General features: G+C 38.2%; 1 protein-coding gene across 7 annotated transcripts in view; it reads right to left on the reverse strand.

Annotated features, from left to right (window-relative positions):
* SH3GL1 (SH3 domain containing GRB2 like 1, endophilin A2) overlaps positions 1-20,695 on the reverse strand; it is a 101,824-nt gene that overhangs the window by 64,144 nt on the left and 16,985 nt on the right. For 5 of the 7 annotated variants that reach the window (XR_012488848.1, XR_012488843.1, XM_074308266.1 and 2 more), the window contains exon 1: positions 18,651-18,860. The exons of the other annotated variants lie outside the window; for them this stretch is intronic. Coding sequence is in view for 3 of the 5 variants with exons in the window: in XM_074308266.1 (XP_074164367.1) it covers positions 18,651-18,695 (45 nt within the window). In the remaining 2 variants the exon portion in view is untranslated. Of the gene's footprint in view, positions 1-18,650; positions 18,861-20,695 lie in introns of those variants that run through there. 7 annotated transcript variants of the gene reach the window in all.

Genomic DNA, 20,695 nt, shown 5'->3' on the forward strand with positions numbered 1-20,695 from the left:
ATTAATTTGTCTACTCATTCCACAAATATTCCCTAATTTACCTGGCCAGGTGCTATGCTATGTGTCATAGGACAAAACTATCATCAGGGAGGAGTTCAGGAGAAAGGCTTCAAGTTTTAGTTCGATCACTAACTTGCTCTGTGACTTTGGACAATCAAGCCATTGCTTTGGGCTTCTGCTTCCTCATCTTTGAAATGAGAGCACTGGATTCAAACAATTCTAGGAGCCTAAGTCTCTTATTTTGGGGACAAAATAATAGGAAATTCTTTTCCTTGGTAATAACTTTATACGGGGCTTTATAATTGACAAAGCATCTCATCTATGTTAACTCAAGTGACTGAATAACAGCTCTTAAAGTGGACATCAAAAGTATTATTAAATCCATTTTATAGATGGAAAAAAAAAATGAGGCCCACTTGCCTATGGTTACAAAGTTACTGTTTGAGGCAAGATTTGAACCCAATTTTTTCTGCCTCCAAGTTCAAGAAACTCAGTTTAAGAGATTTATAATCTCTTCTCCCAAGTTCTACCTCTCATTTCTTTAAGTATCATCTCCTTCAAAGGTTTTTCTCGGATCACTCAAATCCTGGGTGATTTTCTTCCTAGGAACTTACCAGACTAGAATCTGCAGCACTAAAGTGGCAATTAAGCACAGTAGCATCATCATTAGACCTGTGTTAGGATTTCCCCCACTTGCATAGGGAGTTTCTGGTGAGCCACTTCTTTTACTAGTGTAGATTGGCACCTTCTCGCCAATCTGTCTTTGAAAGTTGTCTGGTATCTTAACAAGCTAAATGATTTCTACAAGTTCACAAAGTCAGTAGGTATCAAAGGTGAAATTTGAACCCAATTAGAATAACAACACTGTGGTAGTGGCAGATATTTATGTTGAGCTTTATGCATTAATCTGAATTTTTCATTTTTTTCTGCTATGGGTTACCTTTTCCTAAGTGCATGTCAAATATACTTTCCCACATATCCTGGAAGATATTTGTTTCGTCATATGGGTTTACTCTGCATTAAGCTTACATGTAGTATACTTGGAATGAATTAGTAACTTCCCACTCTCATTACAATGCTTATCAGGGAATATTTCTCTTATGTCCTTCAAAGAAACAAATACTTCACATGCATTTACTTCATTTGAGCCTCCTAACAACACTGTGAGGAAGTGCAATTGTCATTCCCATTTTACAGATGAGTAAATGGAGGCTTGAGAGCAGCTAAATGACAAGCTGAAAGTCACAAGGTCAGTAAAGAGCAGAGGCTGAATTTGTACTCTCTTTCCTGATTCCAAGTTCAGGGCTCTCCCTCTACACTGTCCTGACTCACAAAATCTAGCATAAAGTTTTGCACACAGTAGGAGTTCCAAGAATGGTCCTTTGTATTAGAACAACAGGGCTCAAGTTATCCTACAAACTAAAGGGAGATCTAGAGCAAAGGGGTGTGTCACCCTTTGAAGAGTCAGCTCCCAGTGGGCCTCTGTACAGTGTGAGATACAGTTCATTTCTAATGAGGTGATAAAAGAAATGGTAACTGGAGAAGCAAACACTTGAGCCACTAAAGCTGTACAGAATAACTAGCACACAGAAGCTAAAAGCAATACTAAGCTATATGGAAACAAGGAGTCCTTGACTTTTACTTTGCAAATGAGGAGGCATTGTGCTGATCAGCAGAATAAATTCATATAGGTATAGGTTCCATTCATAAGTGGAGATTTGGACCAGTGAAAGGATAAGATATTCCCACAATTTAATTTGGGGCCCACAAGAGTTATGAGACAAGTTAGACTGTAATCTCCACAGTTCCAAGAACATTGCTGTGTTCACAGCAAATGCTCAATAAATATTGGTGGAATGAATAAATACTCCCCCAAAATGTCTACTCACTAAATTTAGTCTCCCTTTTTTAAGTTGGAAGAGTATACTCCTTATGGACAACTAAAAATAACCAAAAGGTATTTAATAATGGCTTTCAATTCAACATACTACCAAATGCTAAAAAATAAATCTGATTGACAGTCTTTACAGAGCAAAAGTAGGAATTTTTCAGGAACAATTTCAAATAAATAAGACAAGAAGCAAATGAGTAAAAAAAATTCTGTTTTCCACATAGAAATTACTTAGAATACATTTTTTTCTGAATGCTGGATCACTATCGAAAATCAGATTCTAGCTTCCAGGTTAACTACTGAATTGTTCTGTAAGGTGTGAGAAGTCACTAAGCCTCCCCTAGGTTTTATGCTTTCCTACCAATAAATGGGTTGCCAGAATGGTTTTTCCCCTTTTCTTTCTTTTTTTGTTGTTGTTGAGGCAACTGGGGTTAATCGACTTGCCCAGGGTCACACAGCTAGGTAGTGTTTAAATGTCTAATTTGAACTCGGGTCCTCCTGACTTCAGGACTGATGCTCATATCTACTTACTGTGCCACTTAGCTGCTCCTTTTCCCCCTTTTTTAACAGGGATTTTGAGAAAGGAGATAATATATAAAAAAAAACTTATCCCCTTTTTTAACAGTGATTTTGAGAAAGGAGACAATATATAAAAAACAATTTACATTTGAGAGAAAAGGTATTAGGATCATTTTTATTGTTATTACATAGAGAAGTATCATGGGGCTGTGAGAAAATGATCAAAAGGTCAAAGATTACGATCTATGTGTTCTTAGACCAATTACTTTACCTCTCAGTATAGACAGGTCTTAACAAATGCTAGTAGATGGAGCCTCTAGGCCTCAATTTCCCCATTTGTAAAATGAAAGGGTTGGACAAGATGGCCTCTAAAGTTTCTTTTAGCTTTAAATCAGAGATCCCTGTGATCTTACAAGAAAAGAATTTTCTCCACTCATGATAAACAAAAAACAAACAAGACTATTTTCCTTTAGAGAAAACTGCTAGTTGGGTAGAGTTTGGACTAAATGACCTGCAATCCCTTAAAGATTCTTATTTTCTTACAAGATAGCTACTCAAAGCCTTTCACTTTTTTATGCTCTATTTTCTTTTTACTAATGAAGGATTTTTTTCCTAGTGTTAAGAACTAATCTTTCTTGAACACCTGGTAGATTTCTGTCTCCAACTAAAGCTACTATCTTTAGGAAGGTCATTGCTTCTTCAAGAAAAAGCAGTGTGTTAGTTTCTCTGTCAAATGAGGGAAAGGATTAAACAGGATGATTTACAAATTTCCTTCAATCTCTAGAAATTCCACAAGCAAATAAATGGCTAGAAATGGTTTTGGGGGCAAGGGAAAGTAGGAGCACCAGAAAACTAGGGGCTACAGAAGTCTGGGTTGGAAGCTGAAAAACTAGCAGTGAAGACCAGAAATCCCAGATCCCTACTGTTAAGCTTTTCCTATATTAGAAGTAGTTTAGGTGAACAAAAAGGGGTTCGCTCATGTCCCTGATGTCATGGTCCTCTTCAAGAATGAAGGACAAATAAAACAACAGCAGCAAATGCTTATACTAAATGTCTTTTTTTCCCCCAGAGTTAAGTATTAATTCTCATCAAATGAAATTTGATCTGATTGATAGAGAAAAAGCTTTACTAATAATGAATCTTGCTTAGAAAAGTGGGAATAATAGTTAGAAATTTAGGAAATTTCTGGGGAAAAACATGTCTTTTGAAAGGTGAAATAAAAATGAGAGAGAATATAATTTAAAGAGATTATGCAACTGTTCTTTAAATTTTATCATGTACTGATAAGTCTGCTTTAGGCAAACCCATTATAGAACACTCAACCAACAAATATTTATTGTATAACTAAGAATATGAGTTTGCAAAACAAATAAATTAGATTGTATTTTACTTTTTAAAAGAATATATAAATAGTATTAATTTAAATTTCCAGGTCCACTTTTCTAGCAAAGACCTACTGTTTAAAGATAACAATTACCTTTAAAGTCAAAAAGGCCTGAGGATTCCTAGTTCTGATAAATAGTAGTTTGACTCTGGCCTGGTCATTTCAACTGAACCTTCTGTTTCCTCATTTGTAAAATAGGGATAGTACTATCTCCAAGGGTCGGTATGAAGAAAGCACTTTGTAAATTTTCAAGGGTTAATAGACAGAAATGGCACCTCTGACCTCAATGTTTAAGTCTTAGGTGAGGAAACCCCCTCTACCATGCACACATATTGCCTAGGGCCTAGAGAGGTTCCATGGTTGGTCCACAGTCACTCAGTCATTAGATACCAGAGAGAAGTCTTTCCCACTTCAAAATTCTCTCTCCACTACAGAAATAGAAGCTATCAGCTATCGCTATCATTACTATTATCATCATTGCCACAAGCTACTACTACATTTGCCTTTTCTTTAACCCTTTTCATGAGGCCCAGGAACTAGGCCATCAAGTTTCATGCCATTAAACATCATGAACCCATGCTATTAACATAAAGGAAACTTGGTTTTCTTCAGCAAATCAAAGGATGCACTGACACCGAGTTGAACTTGACCAGAGAAAGAGCAACAAGGCAAGGCACTAACTCATTTACCAAAGCAAAGGAAAATGGCATTTGAATGTCAAGAGAAATGCAAGCTCAAAAAAACAAAAAAAAAGCTAAGGCTGGAGAGGTCATGGACAAAAATCTCAGAACTAAGGAGGAAAGGTTACAGTAAGAGGGCCAGGTTAGAATTGCAGAGGGAGAGAAATTCTATCTTTTCTGAGTCACAATGACTGGCCTGGAAGGACCAGGGCTTTTATCTGTCTCTGAAACAAGCAGCACTTTGATGAGCTGCTGCTGTCAAGTTAATAGATGCATATACTTGGTCCCTAGTGACCTGAGCCCTTGAGGGAAGAAGGGTATCAGGGAAAAGAAGATGCAGGGCTCCTCTGGCTCTTAAGGAACCCAATCTCATGGAACTTGTTATTTATTTATTTATTCATTCATTTATTTATTTATTTATTTATTTATTTATTTTTATTTTTATTTTTTTTATTTATTTATTTATTTATTTATTGGAGCTTGTTATTAAAAGCCGTTGTCTAATAACCAGTTTTTGGACTAACAAAGGAAAAACATTGTATTCACTTAGCCTGGTGATGGTGAGCACCCACAACTATGTGTAAGGTAGAGCCAGCCCAGGCCTATAATCTGCTCCTGCTCCTAAATTCTGCTAAAAGGGAAAGGGTAAAGTATAAATCCAACTGTGGTAATAGTGTGGAAAAAAAAAATCCTGGGTTTGAAGTAGAGGCACTCTGTTCAAATCCCTACTCTCCTATTTACTGTCTGAGTAAATAACCATGGGCATTGTATCCTACTTTAACTACAATAATATGATTATTCAAGGTCTTAGTATCTTTTCCTTTTTATTATTAGCCAGCATTTCTTATAGTATTTTAAGGCTTGCAAGTAGTTTCTAATTTTATCCTCACAATTTTATCCTGGGAGTAAACTCTTGTTGCTTGTTACTACTTCCACTAAATGCTTAAAGGGAAAATAAAGATTAAAAAAAAAAAAACCAAACCACTTGTCAAATTCATCACGTTTCAAAACATTAGTAATGTTTACTGGTGGGATAAATGGAAATTACTGGTCAAAATGAAGCTTATCCAGATATGAATTGTACAAGATAATCCCAGAAGTCAGTAACACTTTTTACTGAAGCTACCTTTATCCAAAGGAAGACTCTCTCCTCTGTAGGTCTATGTGACAGGAAAAAGGATTCCGAGACTGGTTCTAGAGGAGTAAAGCTAAAAGGGCTGAATACTTCTATTATGTGAATTTCAAGAGGAGAGTAAGGTTTCAGGATGAAAAACTCATGTACAGTAGAGGAAGTCCAGTGTCTCTTTGCTACTAGGGTTCCAATTTCTATCTTTTCCACCACTTCTTCAGTGGAAAAATCCCACCACTTCCTCTTGCATTCTGTCATTCATCTTTTCCTTCCCACTTCCATACTACTACTATCTAATATAAAAAGGAACCCTATCCTTCTAGTTATCCAGGTTCACAAGTCATTCTCTCTATGTCATTCCCTCCCTGTATTCATTTTCCAAGTTTTATTTATTTCTATCTCCTTCTACCCACCATAACAATCTTTATTCTAGTTCAAAGGCTCTCATCACCATATTTTCTGGACTGTAGCAATAATCCCCTGATCTCACTGCTTCCAGAATTTCCTTCCTCAACACAGCTGCCAAAAGGAAATTCCTAAAGCACAGATCTGATCATATCAATGAGCATTTATTAAGTCCCCATGGATTTAAATATTAAGTTCCTACAAAAACTGTACAAAGCACAAAAGTGACAAGGACAAAAGTGAAAGAGTCCCTACCCTTGGGATATAGGAACTTATAGGGAGAGAAAAGCTGTTTACATATATGTATAGCTACAAAATAAATAGTAATGGGGGTAGGGAAGAGGGTACTAATAGCTGGGGAGAGCAGGTCAAGCTTAATCTTGAAGGTAGCACTTGAGCTGAGTCTTGATGGAAACAAGCAATTCTAGTATGCATAAGTAAAAAAGAACCTTCTAAGAATTGGAAGCAGTCACATGAGGAAGAATAAGGCGGCTAGTCTGGCTGACCACGAAGGGCAGAAAGGGGAATAATATATAACAAAGGATAGAAGTTGGGGGTCAGATTTTGAAAGGTTTTGAAAGCCAAGAAAAAGAATTTATATTTGATCCTATAAGCAAGACAGTCCTATTTACTTTAGGATGAAATAGAAACTCAGCCTGACACTTGGAACATTCCACAATATGCTTCTCCATCTACTCTTACAGCACTGTTCCATATACATGGAGGCCATTTCTCACCTCTATGACTTTGCATGGATTCTGCTCTAGGTCTAAATGTTGCTCTCCTCACCTCTGCCTCTTGGAATTCTGGTTTCCTTCAAACAATAAAACAAGTATCACTGCCTGCATGAAACTTTTCCTTTTAATCTTGCTGGTACTGATTCCTTCTTGAAAGATCTTTGTGTTCCTTTATGTATATTTCATATTTCCCTTATCTGTATACATGTTGTGTCCCTTTTCTCCAAGTAGAATGGAAACTCCTAGAGGCCAAAGGTTTCTTTTGTCATGATATTCCTAGCACATAGTCAATGCTTTAATGCACATAATATACATTTAACAAATGTTATTTATCTGTAAAGCAATTATTATTAATTTATGATTTGGAGAGATCAGAGTTTCTCCCATTTTCTAAAGTTCTCATTTCAAAATTAAGTCTCTTGAAGGGCATTATTATTAATAAAGAGATTGAATTAACTCCTCAATCTTGATCAGGTCAAACCCAACCTTAAGAAATTTAATATAAAGTGGGGAAGTCCCTTGGATTCCATTCAGATTTGGGTGGAGATAAACTCTTAGATAAGATTACCCAAAGCTGGGGGGTGGTCTAGGTGTAGAGATAATCTCTTTGACAAAAAGTCACTCTCTGCCCTTCATTAGAATGAGTTCTTCTCTCCAGGTAATATTCTCTCATTATTTGTTAACCAATCAGAATTGGCTGCTACTCAGGAACACAGACATTTCCAAGGGCATATGACCTGTAAGCCCACCATCATGAGGAGACTGGCATTTGAGAGCACCACTGACCTCTTTTTTTTTTTTTTTTAATTAGTAATTTTTATTTACCAGATGTATGCATGGGTAATTTTACAACATTGACAATTGCCAAACCCCTTGTTTCAATTTTTCCCCTCCCTTCCTCCCCCAGATGGCAAGTTGACCAATACATTACCACTGACCTCTTTTATTAAAATATTGCCATTATTAAAATGACTACCTAGATAGTTATATGTAACTTTTTGAACATCACAAGTGAATTGCTTCAATGTTTACAAAGCATTCCATATTCTCAAATAATTTATTCTACAAAATAACCCTGAGAGGTCTGTAAAGCATTTTATAGATGGAGAAATTAAGGGTAACAGGGTCAAGTAACCAAAAATCATATAGTTAAGTGGCAGAGCAACAACCTAACTCCAGATTTTTTGATTCTAAGTCAAATACTTTTTCCCCCTCAAGCATAATAGCTTCCTCTGTGTCTGTGTTACAGATATGAGACCCCTCTAGATTTCAACAACTCTTAGGATGTGAAAAGATGCGAGTCACGTTTTTTCTATAAAGCCTCTACCGCATGAAAGAACAGGAGGTCTTCAGGAGAATTCAATATAACCTAAGCCCTCAAAAAGAATCCCTAGCATGACACGCCTGCCAAGGAGATATTCACCCTTTGTTTAAGCATCTCTTAATTCTATAGAGGGAGGGAATGGGTCTGTGCTTTCACTGGCAGAGAGAATTTCTTGGAGCAGACTTCCTCTACCAAGACAGGGTGGTACCCATATACCATTGCCTGAGCACTGAAGCGTTAAGTGATTGGCCCAGAGTCACAAAGCCAAATATGTGATAAAAGTACATTATTAATCCTGCTTTGAGTCCCAGACATTGTATTAAGCACTGGTTATATCCCCAGTTCAAATGATAAAACGTTCCTTATTCAGAAAGTTTGTTTTAATGGAGAAAACAAATACATCTGAAAAATATAAAGTGGAAAAAATACAAAAAATATTCAAAGTAGTTAAATGTTATTTAGTTTAGAAATAAGAGCACTAGCATTTGAGGTATCAGGAACGACAATGTAGAAGATGGTGCTTGCATCCTACATTAAAGCAAGAGAGGCAGAAATGAGTGCATGCCAGATTTGGGGGACTGCAAAGATACAGAAATAAGATGATGATTCTACATGTATGACGAATGGGTAGGTCTGTTTGATGGTTCACAAGAAATGTGGATGAGGCAATAAGGTCCAATGAGTCTGGAAAAAGTCTGGGACTAGGTTTTTAGAGCTTCCAAGCTGGACTGGAGTTTAGCACAAGTTAAGCACTGGCACAGAGTACATCCTTAATGTTTATTGACTGATTATATTTGAACCTAAACACAATAGGAAACCACTCAAGTTGGTTGCATAGGGGAGTCACGTGGCCAGACTGCAATTAAGAAAAATTACTTGGCAGTAGTATGTAGGATAGACACTAGCAGCAAAAAAGACTTGAAGCAAGGAAACCAATTTAGAGGTCATTGTATTAATCTAGGGGAGGGGTGATAAAGGCCTGAACAAATGTGGCAACTTTATGACTGAAGAGATTCAAGAAATATTATGAAGATTTGCCAAATGGGCTGGTTACGGAAGAGGTCAAGGCTCATGAGAAATCTAGAATACTGAGACTTTTGAGCTTTAGCAGACTGACAAATTGATGGTACCTTCACCAAAAATAGGGAAGTTTGAAGGAAGAAATGATTACGGGAAAAGATAATGGATTAAGCTTTCAACATTATCTTAGACATCCAGTTTAAAATGTCCACTGGTGATATGAAAGTACAACTCCAGGAACAAACTTTAAAAAACACCACAATAAGAGGTAGTGGAATGGATGATGAAGTAGCAAAGAGAAAGGAATAGTCAGACTAATAGAGGTGAACCAAGAAAGAAATGTCATGAAAAGTCAGAGAGGGGTAGCTAGGTGGTACAGTGGATTAGAGGACCAGCCCTGAATTCAGGAGGACCTAAGTTCAAATCTGGAATCAGACACTTACAACATCTTAGCTGTGTGACCCTGGGCAAGTCTCAACTCCAGCCTCAGGAAAAAAAAAAAATGAAAAGTCAGAGAAAGAGTAGGAAGTCAGTAGTGCTAAATGTTGAGAGGTCAAGAGGAATGAGGATTGAACTGATCTCACTATTAAAGATCATTGGTAACTCTAAAGAGACCATATTTCAGTTAAGTAATGAGATTGGAAGCCAAAAAGCAAAGGATTAAGAAGTGAATGTAAATAGTGGAAGGAACACAGGCAAATAACTTTATAAAATTGGGGTAAGAAGGGAGGAGAGACACAGAATGATTGTTAAGGGGAGGGGGGAGGGCCTAGCAAAGTTGGAGGAAACCTGGGTATATTTGAAGGTAGTGGGCAAACAACCAAAAGTTAAGGGAAAAAGTCTATTGAAGACAGAAGGAGACATATCAAAGACACATGAAAAGGAACTGGAATTGGCAGGAAGTAACTTCGGTAAGAGACTGAAGAAAGAGCTCATTCTCAGTAAAGATCAAGGCCCTCCGTGAAAGGAAAGGGAGTGTGGAAGGCTTGAGAGAAGGGAGAAGATCTGGAACAGTTTCTATATGGAATGAAACAAGGACAACCAAAAGAATTGCCTCGCTGCAATGAGTGCTCAGTTGAGGTTGGATAACATGAATGTGTAATAAACTCAGTGAGAAGAATCTTCTCAATGATAAATGACTATCCTTGGAAGAGAGAGAAAGTGGGAGTAAGCCAGTCAAGAGATGAGTGCCATTAGGACAAGGAGGCAAGGGGGTCAAGAACAGAGGGCAATAAGTTGAAAATGGAGACAGAGTTGAGATTGGAGAGAGAAGTCAGAGCAGGAGTGATGGCCTGAGCAAGTATGGTGAAATGGATGAATTAAAGGTCTTGAGGGCAAAAAATAGGTTTAGGAAGGGTACCACTTAAGAAAAGGAATAATACAAGATTAGTTATAAGGTAGGGCAATGTTAGAGTTAAAATTTTAGAGGGGTTGGACAATTGTAAGTAATAGGACAATTGTAGGGTGTGATCATACCTAAGTAAGGCTGAGCAGACACAAAGGAGTAGATAATATTTAAGAAGATTAGGAGATTTAAGAGAGCAAATTTCTGGATATTAAAGTCTCCAAGTATAAAGGCAAATTTTGGGGAGGAAATGGTAAGCAAGTACTCCTTGAAAAAGAGACATTGACCTTATGGGTCTGAATATTAGTCTTCATAATTTTGTAGAAAATTTTGATTTAATGTATGCATATATTGGATTTAACATTTTTATCATGTTTAATATATATTGGATTACTTGCCATCTAGGGGAGGGGATGAGGAAAGAAGGGGCAGGGATTGGAACACAAGATTTTGCAAGGGTTAATGTTGAAAAATTATCCATGAATATTTTGAAAATAAGCTTTAATTAAAAAAAAAAAAAGAAAGAAAATTTTGATTTAGTGGACTTTAAAAGAGAAAGTGTTTAACAAAAAAAAAAAAAGAAAGAAAAGAAAAAAGAAAAAAGGGGGATAAGATAAAGGGACAATTTGAAAATGACAGTAATAAGGAAGAAGTATCCCAATTTCTTTTGAGGAAGGGAGGAAACTGATAGAAGTATATGAGAGAAGACAATTCTAGAGAGACTAACCAGGTCTTCCTAGTTTTTTTGGGTTTTTTGTTTTTGTTTTTTTCCTGAGGTTGGGGTTAAGTGACTTGCCCAGGGTCACACAGCTAGGAAGTGTTAAGTGTCTGAGATCAGATTTGAACTTGGGTCCTCCAGAATTCAGGGATGGTGCTCTATCCACTCACCTAGCTGCCCCTAAGGTCTTCCTAGTTTTGAGGGCAGGTCTCTATCCATTAAGAGCTACTTCTCTCTAATGAGAGATTCTAACAATTCTAGCCCAAAGTACTCTTTTCCTTTTTAAAACTTGTATTAATATTCTATATCCTCAATTGGCATTTTTCATCTTTCATGGGTGCATGAGTTCCTTGAAAGCAGACATTGAGTATAAGATTTCTTTTATATCACTCCAAACACCTACTACATTCACTGTAATACAAACTGTAAATGTTAAATACATGAAATGAATTTTTGTTTCCTCCAAAGCTTGAAGTGGGATCATGTTGAGTGAGAGTATTTCTAGGAAACTTCAGCCAGGTTTTTACCCATATTTTTCTGCTAGGATTAGACAAGTTTTGTCATAGACCCACTCTTCAGATTCAGGCACTAGGCTAGTTTTCCCTGGAGTAGAATAGAAAAAGTAGATCACAGAACTCTTCCTGGATGCCAAAGTTCTTCAAACACTGATGTGGTTGAACAGGAAATGAGCAAAAATGTAACTAAATTGCAAAGCTCAGGAAAAGTGTTTGCCAAATTCATGAATATGAAAGACCCAGGAGATAGAAAGGAACCAGCTGCAGACAGATTTTGACACATTCTCCCACCCAATTTCAGGAACAGTTTTGCAAAATGAAAAAATACAGGCCCAAGTATTTTACTAGTGAACATTAAATAATCTTTCGACTATGAGGATATTTAGGGTGGAGGAGGGTGGGGGACAGCCTCCATGGGCCTTGTTGGACTCTGGACCTCAAATAGAAAGGACTGAAACTCTTGATTGTTTTTGTTTTTGTTTTAGGTTTTACTATTTCTTAAAAACTTTTTTGCTTCTGAGTTCCTATGTCTTTCCTCTTTCATTTTCTTCCCCCTCACAGATAGATCAGATATAGGGCATACATGTACAATTATGTAAAACATCTCTATATTACCCATTTTGTACAAAAAGACTCAAAAAAATTAAAAGGTGTGGAAAAATAGCATGCTTTAGTATGTATTCAATCAATATCTGTTTTTTCTCAGCAAGTGGATAGTATGTTTCATCACTAATTTTTTGAGATTGTCTTGGATCAATTGCATTGCTAAGTCCTTCATAGTTCTTCATCGAAAAATATTGCTGTTAATATGTACAAATATTCTCCTAATTCTGTTTACTTCACTTTTAATCAGTTCATATCTTTCCAGGTTTTTCTGAAATCATCCTGCTTACCATTTCTTATAACACAATAATATCCCATTACCATCATAAACCACAGATTATTTAGCCATTCCCCAACAGATGTCCAATTCTCAGCCACCACAAAAAGAGCTGTTTTTTGTACAAATAGGTCGTTTTCCCTTTCTTGGGATGTTTTTGGGGCACAGACATACCACTGGTAATGTTAGATCAAAAAGCCCTCTGGGTCATTTGCAAATTGCTCTCCACAATGGTTGGATTGGTTCACAATTCCACCAAGAATGTATTAGTGTCCCAGTTTTACCACATGCCTTCCAATATCAAACATTTTCCTTTTTTACTATATTAACCATTTTGATAAGTGTGAAGTGGTACCTCAGAATTGTTTTAAATTGTATTTCTCTAATCAATAGTGATTTAGAGCATTTTTTCATATGACTATGGATAGCTTTGATTCTGAAAACTACTTTTTCATATCCTTTGACAATTTATCAACTGGGCAATGATTTATGATTTTATAAATTTGACTTAGTTCTCTATATTTGAGAAATAAGGCCTTTATCAAAGATATTTGTTGCAAAAAAAAAATTTTCCCTGTTTTTTTGCTCTCCTTATAATTTTGTTTGCATTGGTTTTGTGCAAAACCTTAATTTTATATAATCATAATTATCTATTTTATATTTTATAATATTTTTTAAAGTTTCTTTGATCCTAAATTCTTCACTTATCCATAAATCTGATAGATTAATGTTTATGGTGTCACCCTTTTTATGTACTTTTTCTACTCAATCATGCTCCCATTTTAATCTTCTCTTGGTATACAGGTGTGAGATGCTGGTCTAAACCTACTTTCTGTCATACTGTTTTCCAATTTTCCCAGCAGTTTTTGTAAAATAATAAGTTTGTAGTCCAAAAGCTTGGATCTTTAGGTTTATAATATACTAGATTACTATGGTCGTTTATTATAATGTAATTTGTACCAATACATTCCAATAATCTACCACTCTATTTCTTAGGTAGTATCTGATAGTTTTGATGATTATTGTTTGAAAGTCCTTGATTTTATTAACAATAAAACATTATAAAGCTAAGAAGCAATTACATTTATATTTAAAATAAAAAAACACATTAAAACAACTCTGAGATACCCCTTTACACCTCTCAGACAAGCTAAGATTAAGATGACAGAAAAAAATAATGATAAATGTTGGAGGGGATGTGGGAAAACTGCGACACTAATACATTGGTGGTAGAACTGTGAAATGATCCAACCATTTTGGAAAGCAATGTGGAACTATGTCCAAAGGGCTACAGAACTGTGCATAACCTTTGACTCAGCAATGCCATTATCTATATCCTAAGGAAATCTTAAAGGAGGGAAAAAGTCTCATTATGTGTAAAAATGTTTGTAGCAGCTCTTTTTGTGGTAGCAAAAAAACTGGAAAATGAGTGGATGCCCATCAATTAGGTAATGGCTGAGTAAGTTGTGATATATGAAGATAATGGAATATTATTGTTCTATTAAAAAAAAAGATGAACAGGCTGATTTTAGAAAGGACTGGAAAGATTTCTATGAACTGATGCTGAGTGAAACAAGCAGAAATCAGGAATACATTGTACACAGCAGCAAGAATGTGTGATGATCAACTATGAAAGACTTGATTCTTCTCAGTGATCCAGTGATCCAAAACAATCCCAATAGACTTTGGACAGAAAATGTTATCTGCATCCAGAAAAAGAGCTAAGAAGATAATGTAAACCAACACGTGTTATGTTACTTCTTTTTTCTGTTTTGGGTTTTTTTTTTTAAACTCTCCCATGGTTTTTCCTTTTGCTCAGATTTTTCTCTCCCAACATGATTCATAAAGTAATGGGTATTAAAAATAAATTTACTAGTGAAAAAAATTAAAATACAGGAGACAATTTTACTACCGCCTTCCCACTCCCCCAACTACTCTGCAATGCCAAAATGTGCAGTTCATTTCTGAAATCATATCATGCAAGTTGGCCACACGCCTTGAATTAAAATGAAGTTTCTCCAGATTAGATCAGGCTCAAAATGTTGGCAGAAGCCATAGTAAAGAAGAGCCAAGATGAGATTTAGGGCAGATTTTGCTTATGTCTCTGTTATAAACCATATAAAGTCTAAACAGTTGAATTGGAGAGAGGCAAATATAAGATTAAATTCATATAATTTTTATATTGGGAGAAGATATAAATTATAATGTGTTAATGTTAAAATATAAAGAGAAAACTATTGTTAGGAAGACAAAGTGGCTAATTCATGGAGTATGACAAAGATACACAGGTCCCTCAAAAACATTTTACAGTTCAATTTCTCAAATTGAAAAAAAGGCTATCATGGAATAGCACTCAACTTCAAGGAAGCTAAGGCTTTATAATAAAAGTGCTTGGTATCTTTAGGGTAAAACAAATAAACAAACCCAGAGCTAAGAGCAATGATTAGATAAAAACAGTATTACCTTTATTAAATACATAGGTTCTGAGTCAGAAACGAACTTTCAACTTTTAACTTATTTACACAGCAATATTTAAAGTTGATGTCATTTGAGATCTAATCATGATACGAAAATCCTTAATTATAACAATAAATTGCAAAGCACTTCATATTTACAAAGTGTCATATCCATTTATTTCTGTTACCACAAATCTTGTGAAGGAGGTTAAATTAACCTTATTTTTACCAACAGGTCAAAAGAAGCAAAGCAGCTAAGTGATTTAATTAGCCTCTCTAAAGGTCCTTCTATGCAAGGACTGCTTTAACCTTGTCTTTGGAAACTATGCAATAAGAATATAGTAGGTACCTAAAATACAAATCTATTAGCTAATTAAATCATATTGCAATTAATGACAAAATACTTACTGGAACTATTTGTTCCTGATCAGTTATTATTCAGTTCCCAAAATGAAAATCTGCTAGTTACTGCTGAGACAAATACTTACAGTCAGTAAACTTGCTAGTTTATCAGAATCTAGGCATCCTAATTTCCAGTAGGACACACACTTACAAGCTTAAACCCAAAATAATCCCATTCTACATAAATATCTTAGTGGTAAAATCCTTTCCAACTTCCAATGCTAGCTACTTAAAAGGAAGTGATCTCTGGTGGTAACCTGCAGCTATAGGTCCATACTAAATGACAAGACCCTATTCTGATAACACTTAAGTCAGGGAACCAAGACTTTGTTTTTAAAATATGTTGATAATTTAATTCAACAGAATTAGCATCCTTTATAAATATGCTATTTTATGCATTTAAAAGCATTATTCTCAGAAAGATTTTACCAGTCAGACAAATAAGTATATGACAAACAAAAGTTAGAGCTAGGCTGTGCTCTTGGTCTTTTATATTCCTAATGCATTGGTCCTAAAATCCCACCAGTACTGAGGCAAAAGGGACAATTGTTTTGATTCCTAAAGTATGTTTTACAATGGTCATAGCGTTTCATATTTATAAAACCCAATATTTCGATAGGAAATAAAAAATTTTATCCATAAAACTGAGTTTAAAAAACAAAACTTGAAGGTCGTCACCATAATGAGCATTAGCATAGTGCTCCACTCTTGGAACCTTGATTGGTATTTTAGAAGACCTATCCCATGCCATTTCTGACATCTAATAGGTTAGGTATAAAATATCCCTTAGCACCTTCTTGTACTTTCTTCTTGTACATCGCCTTAGTATTCTCCTAACAATTCCTTCCTAATTTCCTGTGACCCCAAATAGAGGCTAAAGAACATCCCAAAAGTTTCAAATCCAAAAATCATGGCAAGAGTGCCTTCTTCTTGCTCAGAATGAACAAATCTTCCACTTTAAACATTCTCTTCCCCCTTTAGAGCAATAAAAGTTGACAATGCATTCCAACTGATAGCTAGTTGTGGCCTTGGGTACTAATTCAAATCTCTCATGGTATAAAAACCACAAGAATTATCAGTAAGCCACTTAAGACTTAATATTTAGGTCTGGGAATAATTTCATAAAAAACATATACCTATATTGAGTATAAAAATTTCATTTTAGTATCTTACTAGTAGAGGACTTTATGTTCCTCCCCTTGCTCTCAAAATATACAAATAAAGACCCTTTCAATCCCAGAGCTGCTGCAAATACAAGGGTCAGACAGATGGTAAGAGGAACAAAAAGAGCAAATAGTTATTAGAACAGAGGGGAGCAAAATGAATTTTACTGCTTTTCCTCTACACTCTTTTTCATCTTAGCGAAGCTTCAAAAAATTTCATTCCTTTAGCTTGTAAATAGCATTCCAGAAAAAAGTCAGTTCACATTACAGAAAGCTAAAACTCCTTATAAACTCTCCAACAAGGACAAATATACAGAAGCTTAAATAATAGATTTTTAACATAAGCTAAAAGGTTTGAATAAATGAGTGAGAAATTTGCTTGAGATGGTTAGCAACATAACCAATGTAAGCTTTTAACTATAATGAAAGCCTTAGTTCCCCAACCAAGTTTTTAGTAACTTTTTAAAAAAATGCAAACTCTTCCAAATTCACCCTGCATCTCTTTTTTTCAATTTTGAAATACTGAAATAAGTCTTCAAGTTCAAAAGTACACAAAAAGTACACAGGAAGAAGTCTCTCCTGGGAAATAGTTTATCTCCTCTGATAGTGTGAAGGGGGATAAGAAAGGTGTTAATGACTAGAACGAGAAATGATATAAATAACACAAGTTATCAAGGAAATATAGTAGTAGATTCCAAAAACAGAAGTGATGGATTTAGGCATAAATATAAGTGAGTTTTTAGGGAAAGGTCTGAAAGCACATTCTGTAAAGTTTATGGATACTGGACTTGAAACAATTCAGCTGGCCTCCTCTCAAAGCTGGAGTTGTGAATGTCTGCTAACGTGAGAAACCCAAAGGTGGCCCTGGAAGAGGCACTTTGTGTAGTAACTAACTCAGGGAGTTATTTTACACCTTTCTCTCAAAACCTGTGTTGGCTATTCCTCTTGTAAAAAAATGGAGTATCCCCATTACTTTTGTTGGCATCCCAGGACATTGCTGCCAAGCAAGGATTAATCTATTTCTTCAACAGACGCCTCTTAGCCACTGCGCCCCCACAGACCCCTTCCAAATAACCTCCGAACTGGTTTCTCTTTCCCTCAGAAGTTCTTCCCAAGCTTCCTGGGAAGATGACTGTGTATAACGCGTCAGAACAACTCAAATAGGCCTTATTTCTCTCACCTTCACAGGCTTCACTCGTCTGGCTGGGGCAACGGGCAACGTCTATGTGCCAGTGGGCAGTCACGGGCCCTTTTTCGCCACTGCACAGACTCTATCCGTCCTCCCTAAGTAAAGAATGGTGCTGGCCTCTGGACAATCTCTAAACCAGTGTCACTTCCCTTCAGTTCTGCCCGCCCTCCCGAGAGCGCTTCCTACCTGGACAATCTGTGACCCAATTTCATTTCATCTCAGAGGTTTTGCCTCCAGAGACAATTTCTCCACTACTGTCACTTTCCCCAGGGGTTCCATCCATCCTCGAAGGGCTGGCTCCCCTGAGCAACCTCTGGACCAAAGCTCTGCCCATCGCAATTCTATGACCCAGGACGGGACTGGCCTTTCTGGACGATCTCGGTACCATTTCCCCCTGAGAAGTCCGTCCTCCTGCCCAGAGCAGAGAAGAGAAGTGCCTCCTCCACAACATCTGGAGTGATGTCACTCCTCTTCTCCCCCTCCCCCTGGACTCTGCATCCATCCTCCTTGTGTGGGGGCTAGGGCTGGCTTCCCAGCACAACCCCGGGATCGATGTCACTCCCACTCCAGGGGCTCCATCTTTCCTCCGGGGCGGGGGGGACAGATCTCGCACAACGCCCGGAACGATGTCACTCCCTCCCACCCCCGGGGCTCCAACCTTCCTCCTGGGGGGAAGGGAGAGGGCCGGCCTCTCAGCTCAACCTCTGGAGCTAAGTCATTCCCACTCCCACCCCCGGGGCTCCATCCATCCGGGCCCCTCTCCCCACCCCGGCAGGCCCGACCCCCGCTCCGGAGCCGGAGGCACCGCCGGTAAGGCCGGCCGGAGCCAGCGAAAGTCTGCCGCTCCGTCGGTCCGGCCGGTCCGTAGTCCCTCCGCCCCGCGCGCCGCTTACCTGGCTCGCCTTGTAGAACTGCTTCTTGAGCCCGGCCACCGACATGCCGCCTCCCGCAGCCAGACCTCTCCGCCGGCCCCGACCCAGCTAACGACAGACAAATAGACTGGCAGACGAACAGCTCCAGACGCTGACACCGGCTGGGCCCGCCCGCCGCTGCCCCCGCCTCAACCGCCTCTGCCCGTCCTCGGCCCCGCCTCAGCGCCCGCCCGCCCGCTCGCTGGTCTGCCCGCCGCTCGCTCGCTCTCCCGCAGGCTCGCGCTAGCTCTCAGGATATTACATGGCAACCGCACACTTCCGGTCCCGGCCCCAGCTCGCGCCTTCTTCCCTCCCCCTCACTTCTTCCTCTTCCTCTTCCCTCTCCTTAGCTCTCCACACTTCACGCAGGGGTAGGAATTTTCAAATCCCGAGAGCAGAAGTGGGTCGGGACCTCGAAGCCCTTGCGCTCCCCCTGTTGGCGGGGGAGGGCGTAGGCAGCATTGAGCGCAAAGGGGGAGGGGATAGAGCGAGTAGCCCGACGGACATCACCATAGAAAATGGCGAAGGCGGCCTAGAGGGGAGGTTTGATGCGACAGTGTCCCCTGCAGGTGAAGCATCACAAAACCCCGTTTCCTTCTCCCGACTCCACTACCACGTCCAAGTCCACTATTATATTTTTAATGCAATTTTATAAGACGAAAGAGTTCAATTTTGTAGAGAGCTGGAATTAAGTATCACCACATCACGCGATCTCAAGGTTGGAACTAAAGAAATCATCCAATAACCAATAGCTTGCAACAAAAACATTGTAAAGTTTTCAAAGTGCTTGACAGACCCTCCCTCTGAACCCTGGGAGGTAGGTTCGCCCCATTTTTTAACAAGCTAAAGAAAATGAGCTCTAGAGAGGTTAAACAACTACACCATCCTCAGACAGCACTTCATTTATTCCAACACACCATGTTCAATCTCTACTTGAGTAAGCCAGGTCCCCTCTATAAGGGGTCCCACCTCCGCTGTTTGAAGACCCCTAGTTGGTGGTTGTACTATATAAAGAGGCATTTTATTCCGTTTTTGGCGCTCGTGAAGATTTCATCCCTCACGTGGGGCTAATGTCTTGCCTCAATCTTCCAGGCATTCTTCTAATTTTATTTCTACTTTCTAGAGCAGCGGTCCTCAAACTTTTTAAACAGGGGGCCAGTTCACTGTCCCTCAGACTGTAGGAGGGCCAGACTATAGTAAAAACAAAAGCTCACACTCTGTCCCCGCCCTCAGCCCATTTGCCATACATAACCAGGGGCCACATAAACGTCCTAAGCAGCTGCATCTGGCCCGGTAGTTTGAGAACCCCTGCTCTCGGGTCAAAGAAAGTCTGGCCCTTCTCCCCCTCTGGTAACCTCTGAAAAATCTTCTCCAGATTAAAAATTATCACTTCTTTCAATCAGTGGTTGAGTGTCCCAGTGATCGGTTCCCTTTACTGGTAATCCAAGCTTCCTCCTATGAATTGTTTTCAATTTGTTAATGTCATTCTTAAAAGGTAGGGTTCCAAGCTGAGCTGGATGCCACAGATGCAAGGATGGGAGGGAAGCAAAGTAAAACTATTGCCTTTCTTATTTGGGCTGTCATTCTTCCCATGTTCACACCCATTTCTAATACCACAAAAACTCTTGTGGGTGCCATGGTATACATCATTATTACTAAAGAAACACCTGAATACAAACCCTGGTTCTGTCACATAATAGCTTGGACAAATCACATCAACAATTTCTGATCTACAGTGGAAGGAGTGGGGTTCCCCACACCAATAAAATCACCAATGAAAACTATTTGTTCTTATCTCTTAAAAATTATTGTTGTTGTAACACCAGTTTCAGTTACCATCCCACAGAGACTGGACACTTTCCTTGTGTCTTTTAACAGGGACTGGAATCTTGGGGGAAAATAATAACTGTCATCTGTAATGAATTAACTGACACAGCTTGGAGAGAGAGCTCTATGTGAGTAAAAGAACTAGGAAAACATATTTCTGAGAGATTCAGTAGATTAGCTATCATGGAGAAAGAATCTGA

This window comes from Sminthopsis crassicaudata, chromosome 1, assembly GCF_048593235.1.
Source record: "Sminthopsis crassicaudata isolate SCR6 chromosome 1, ASM4859323v1, whole genome shotgun sequence".
Lineage (NCBI taxonomy): Eukaryota > Metazoa > Chordata > Mammalia > Dasyuromorphia > Dasyuridae > Sminthopsis > Sminthopsis crassicaudata.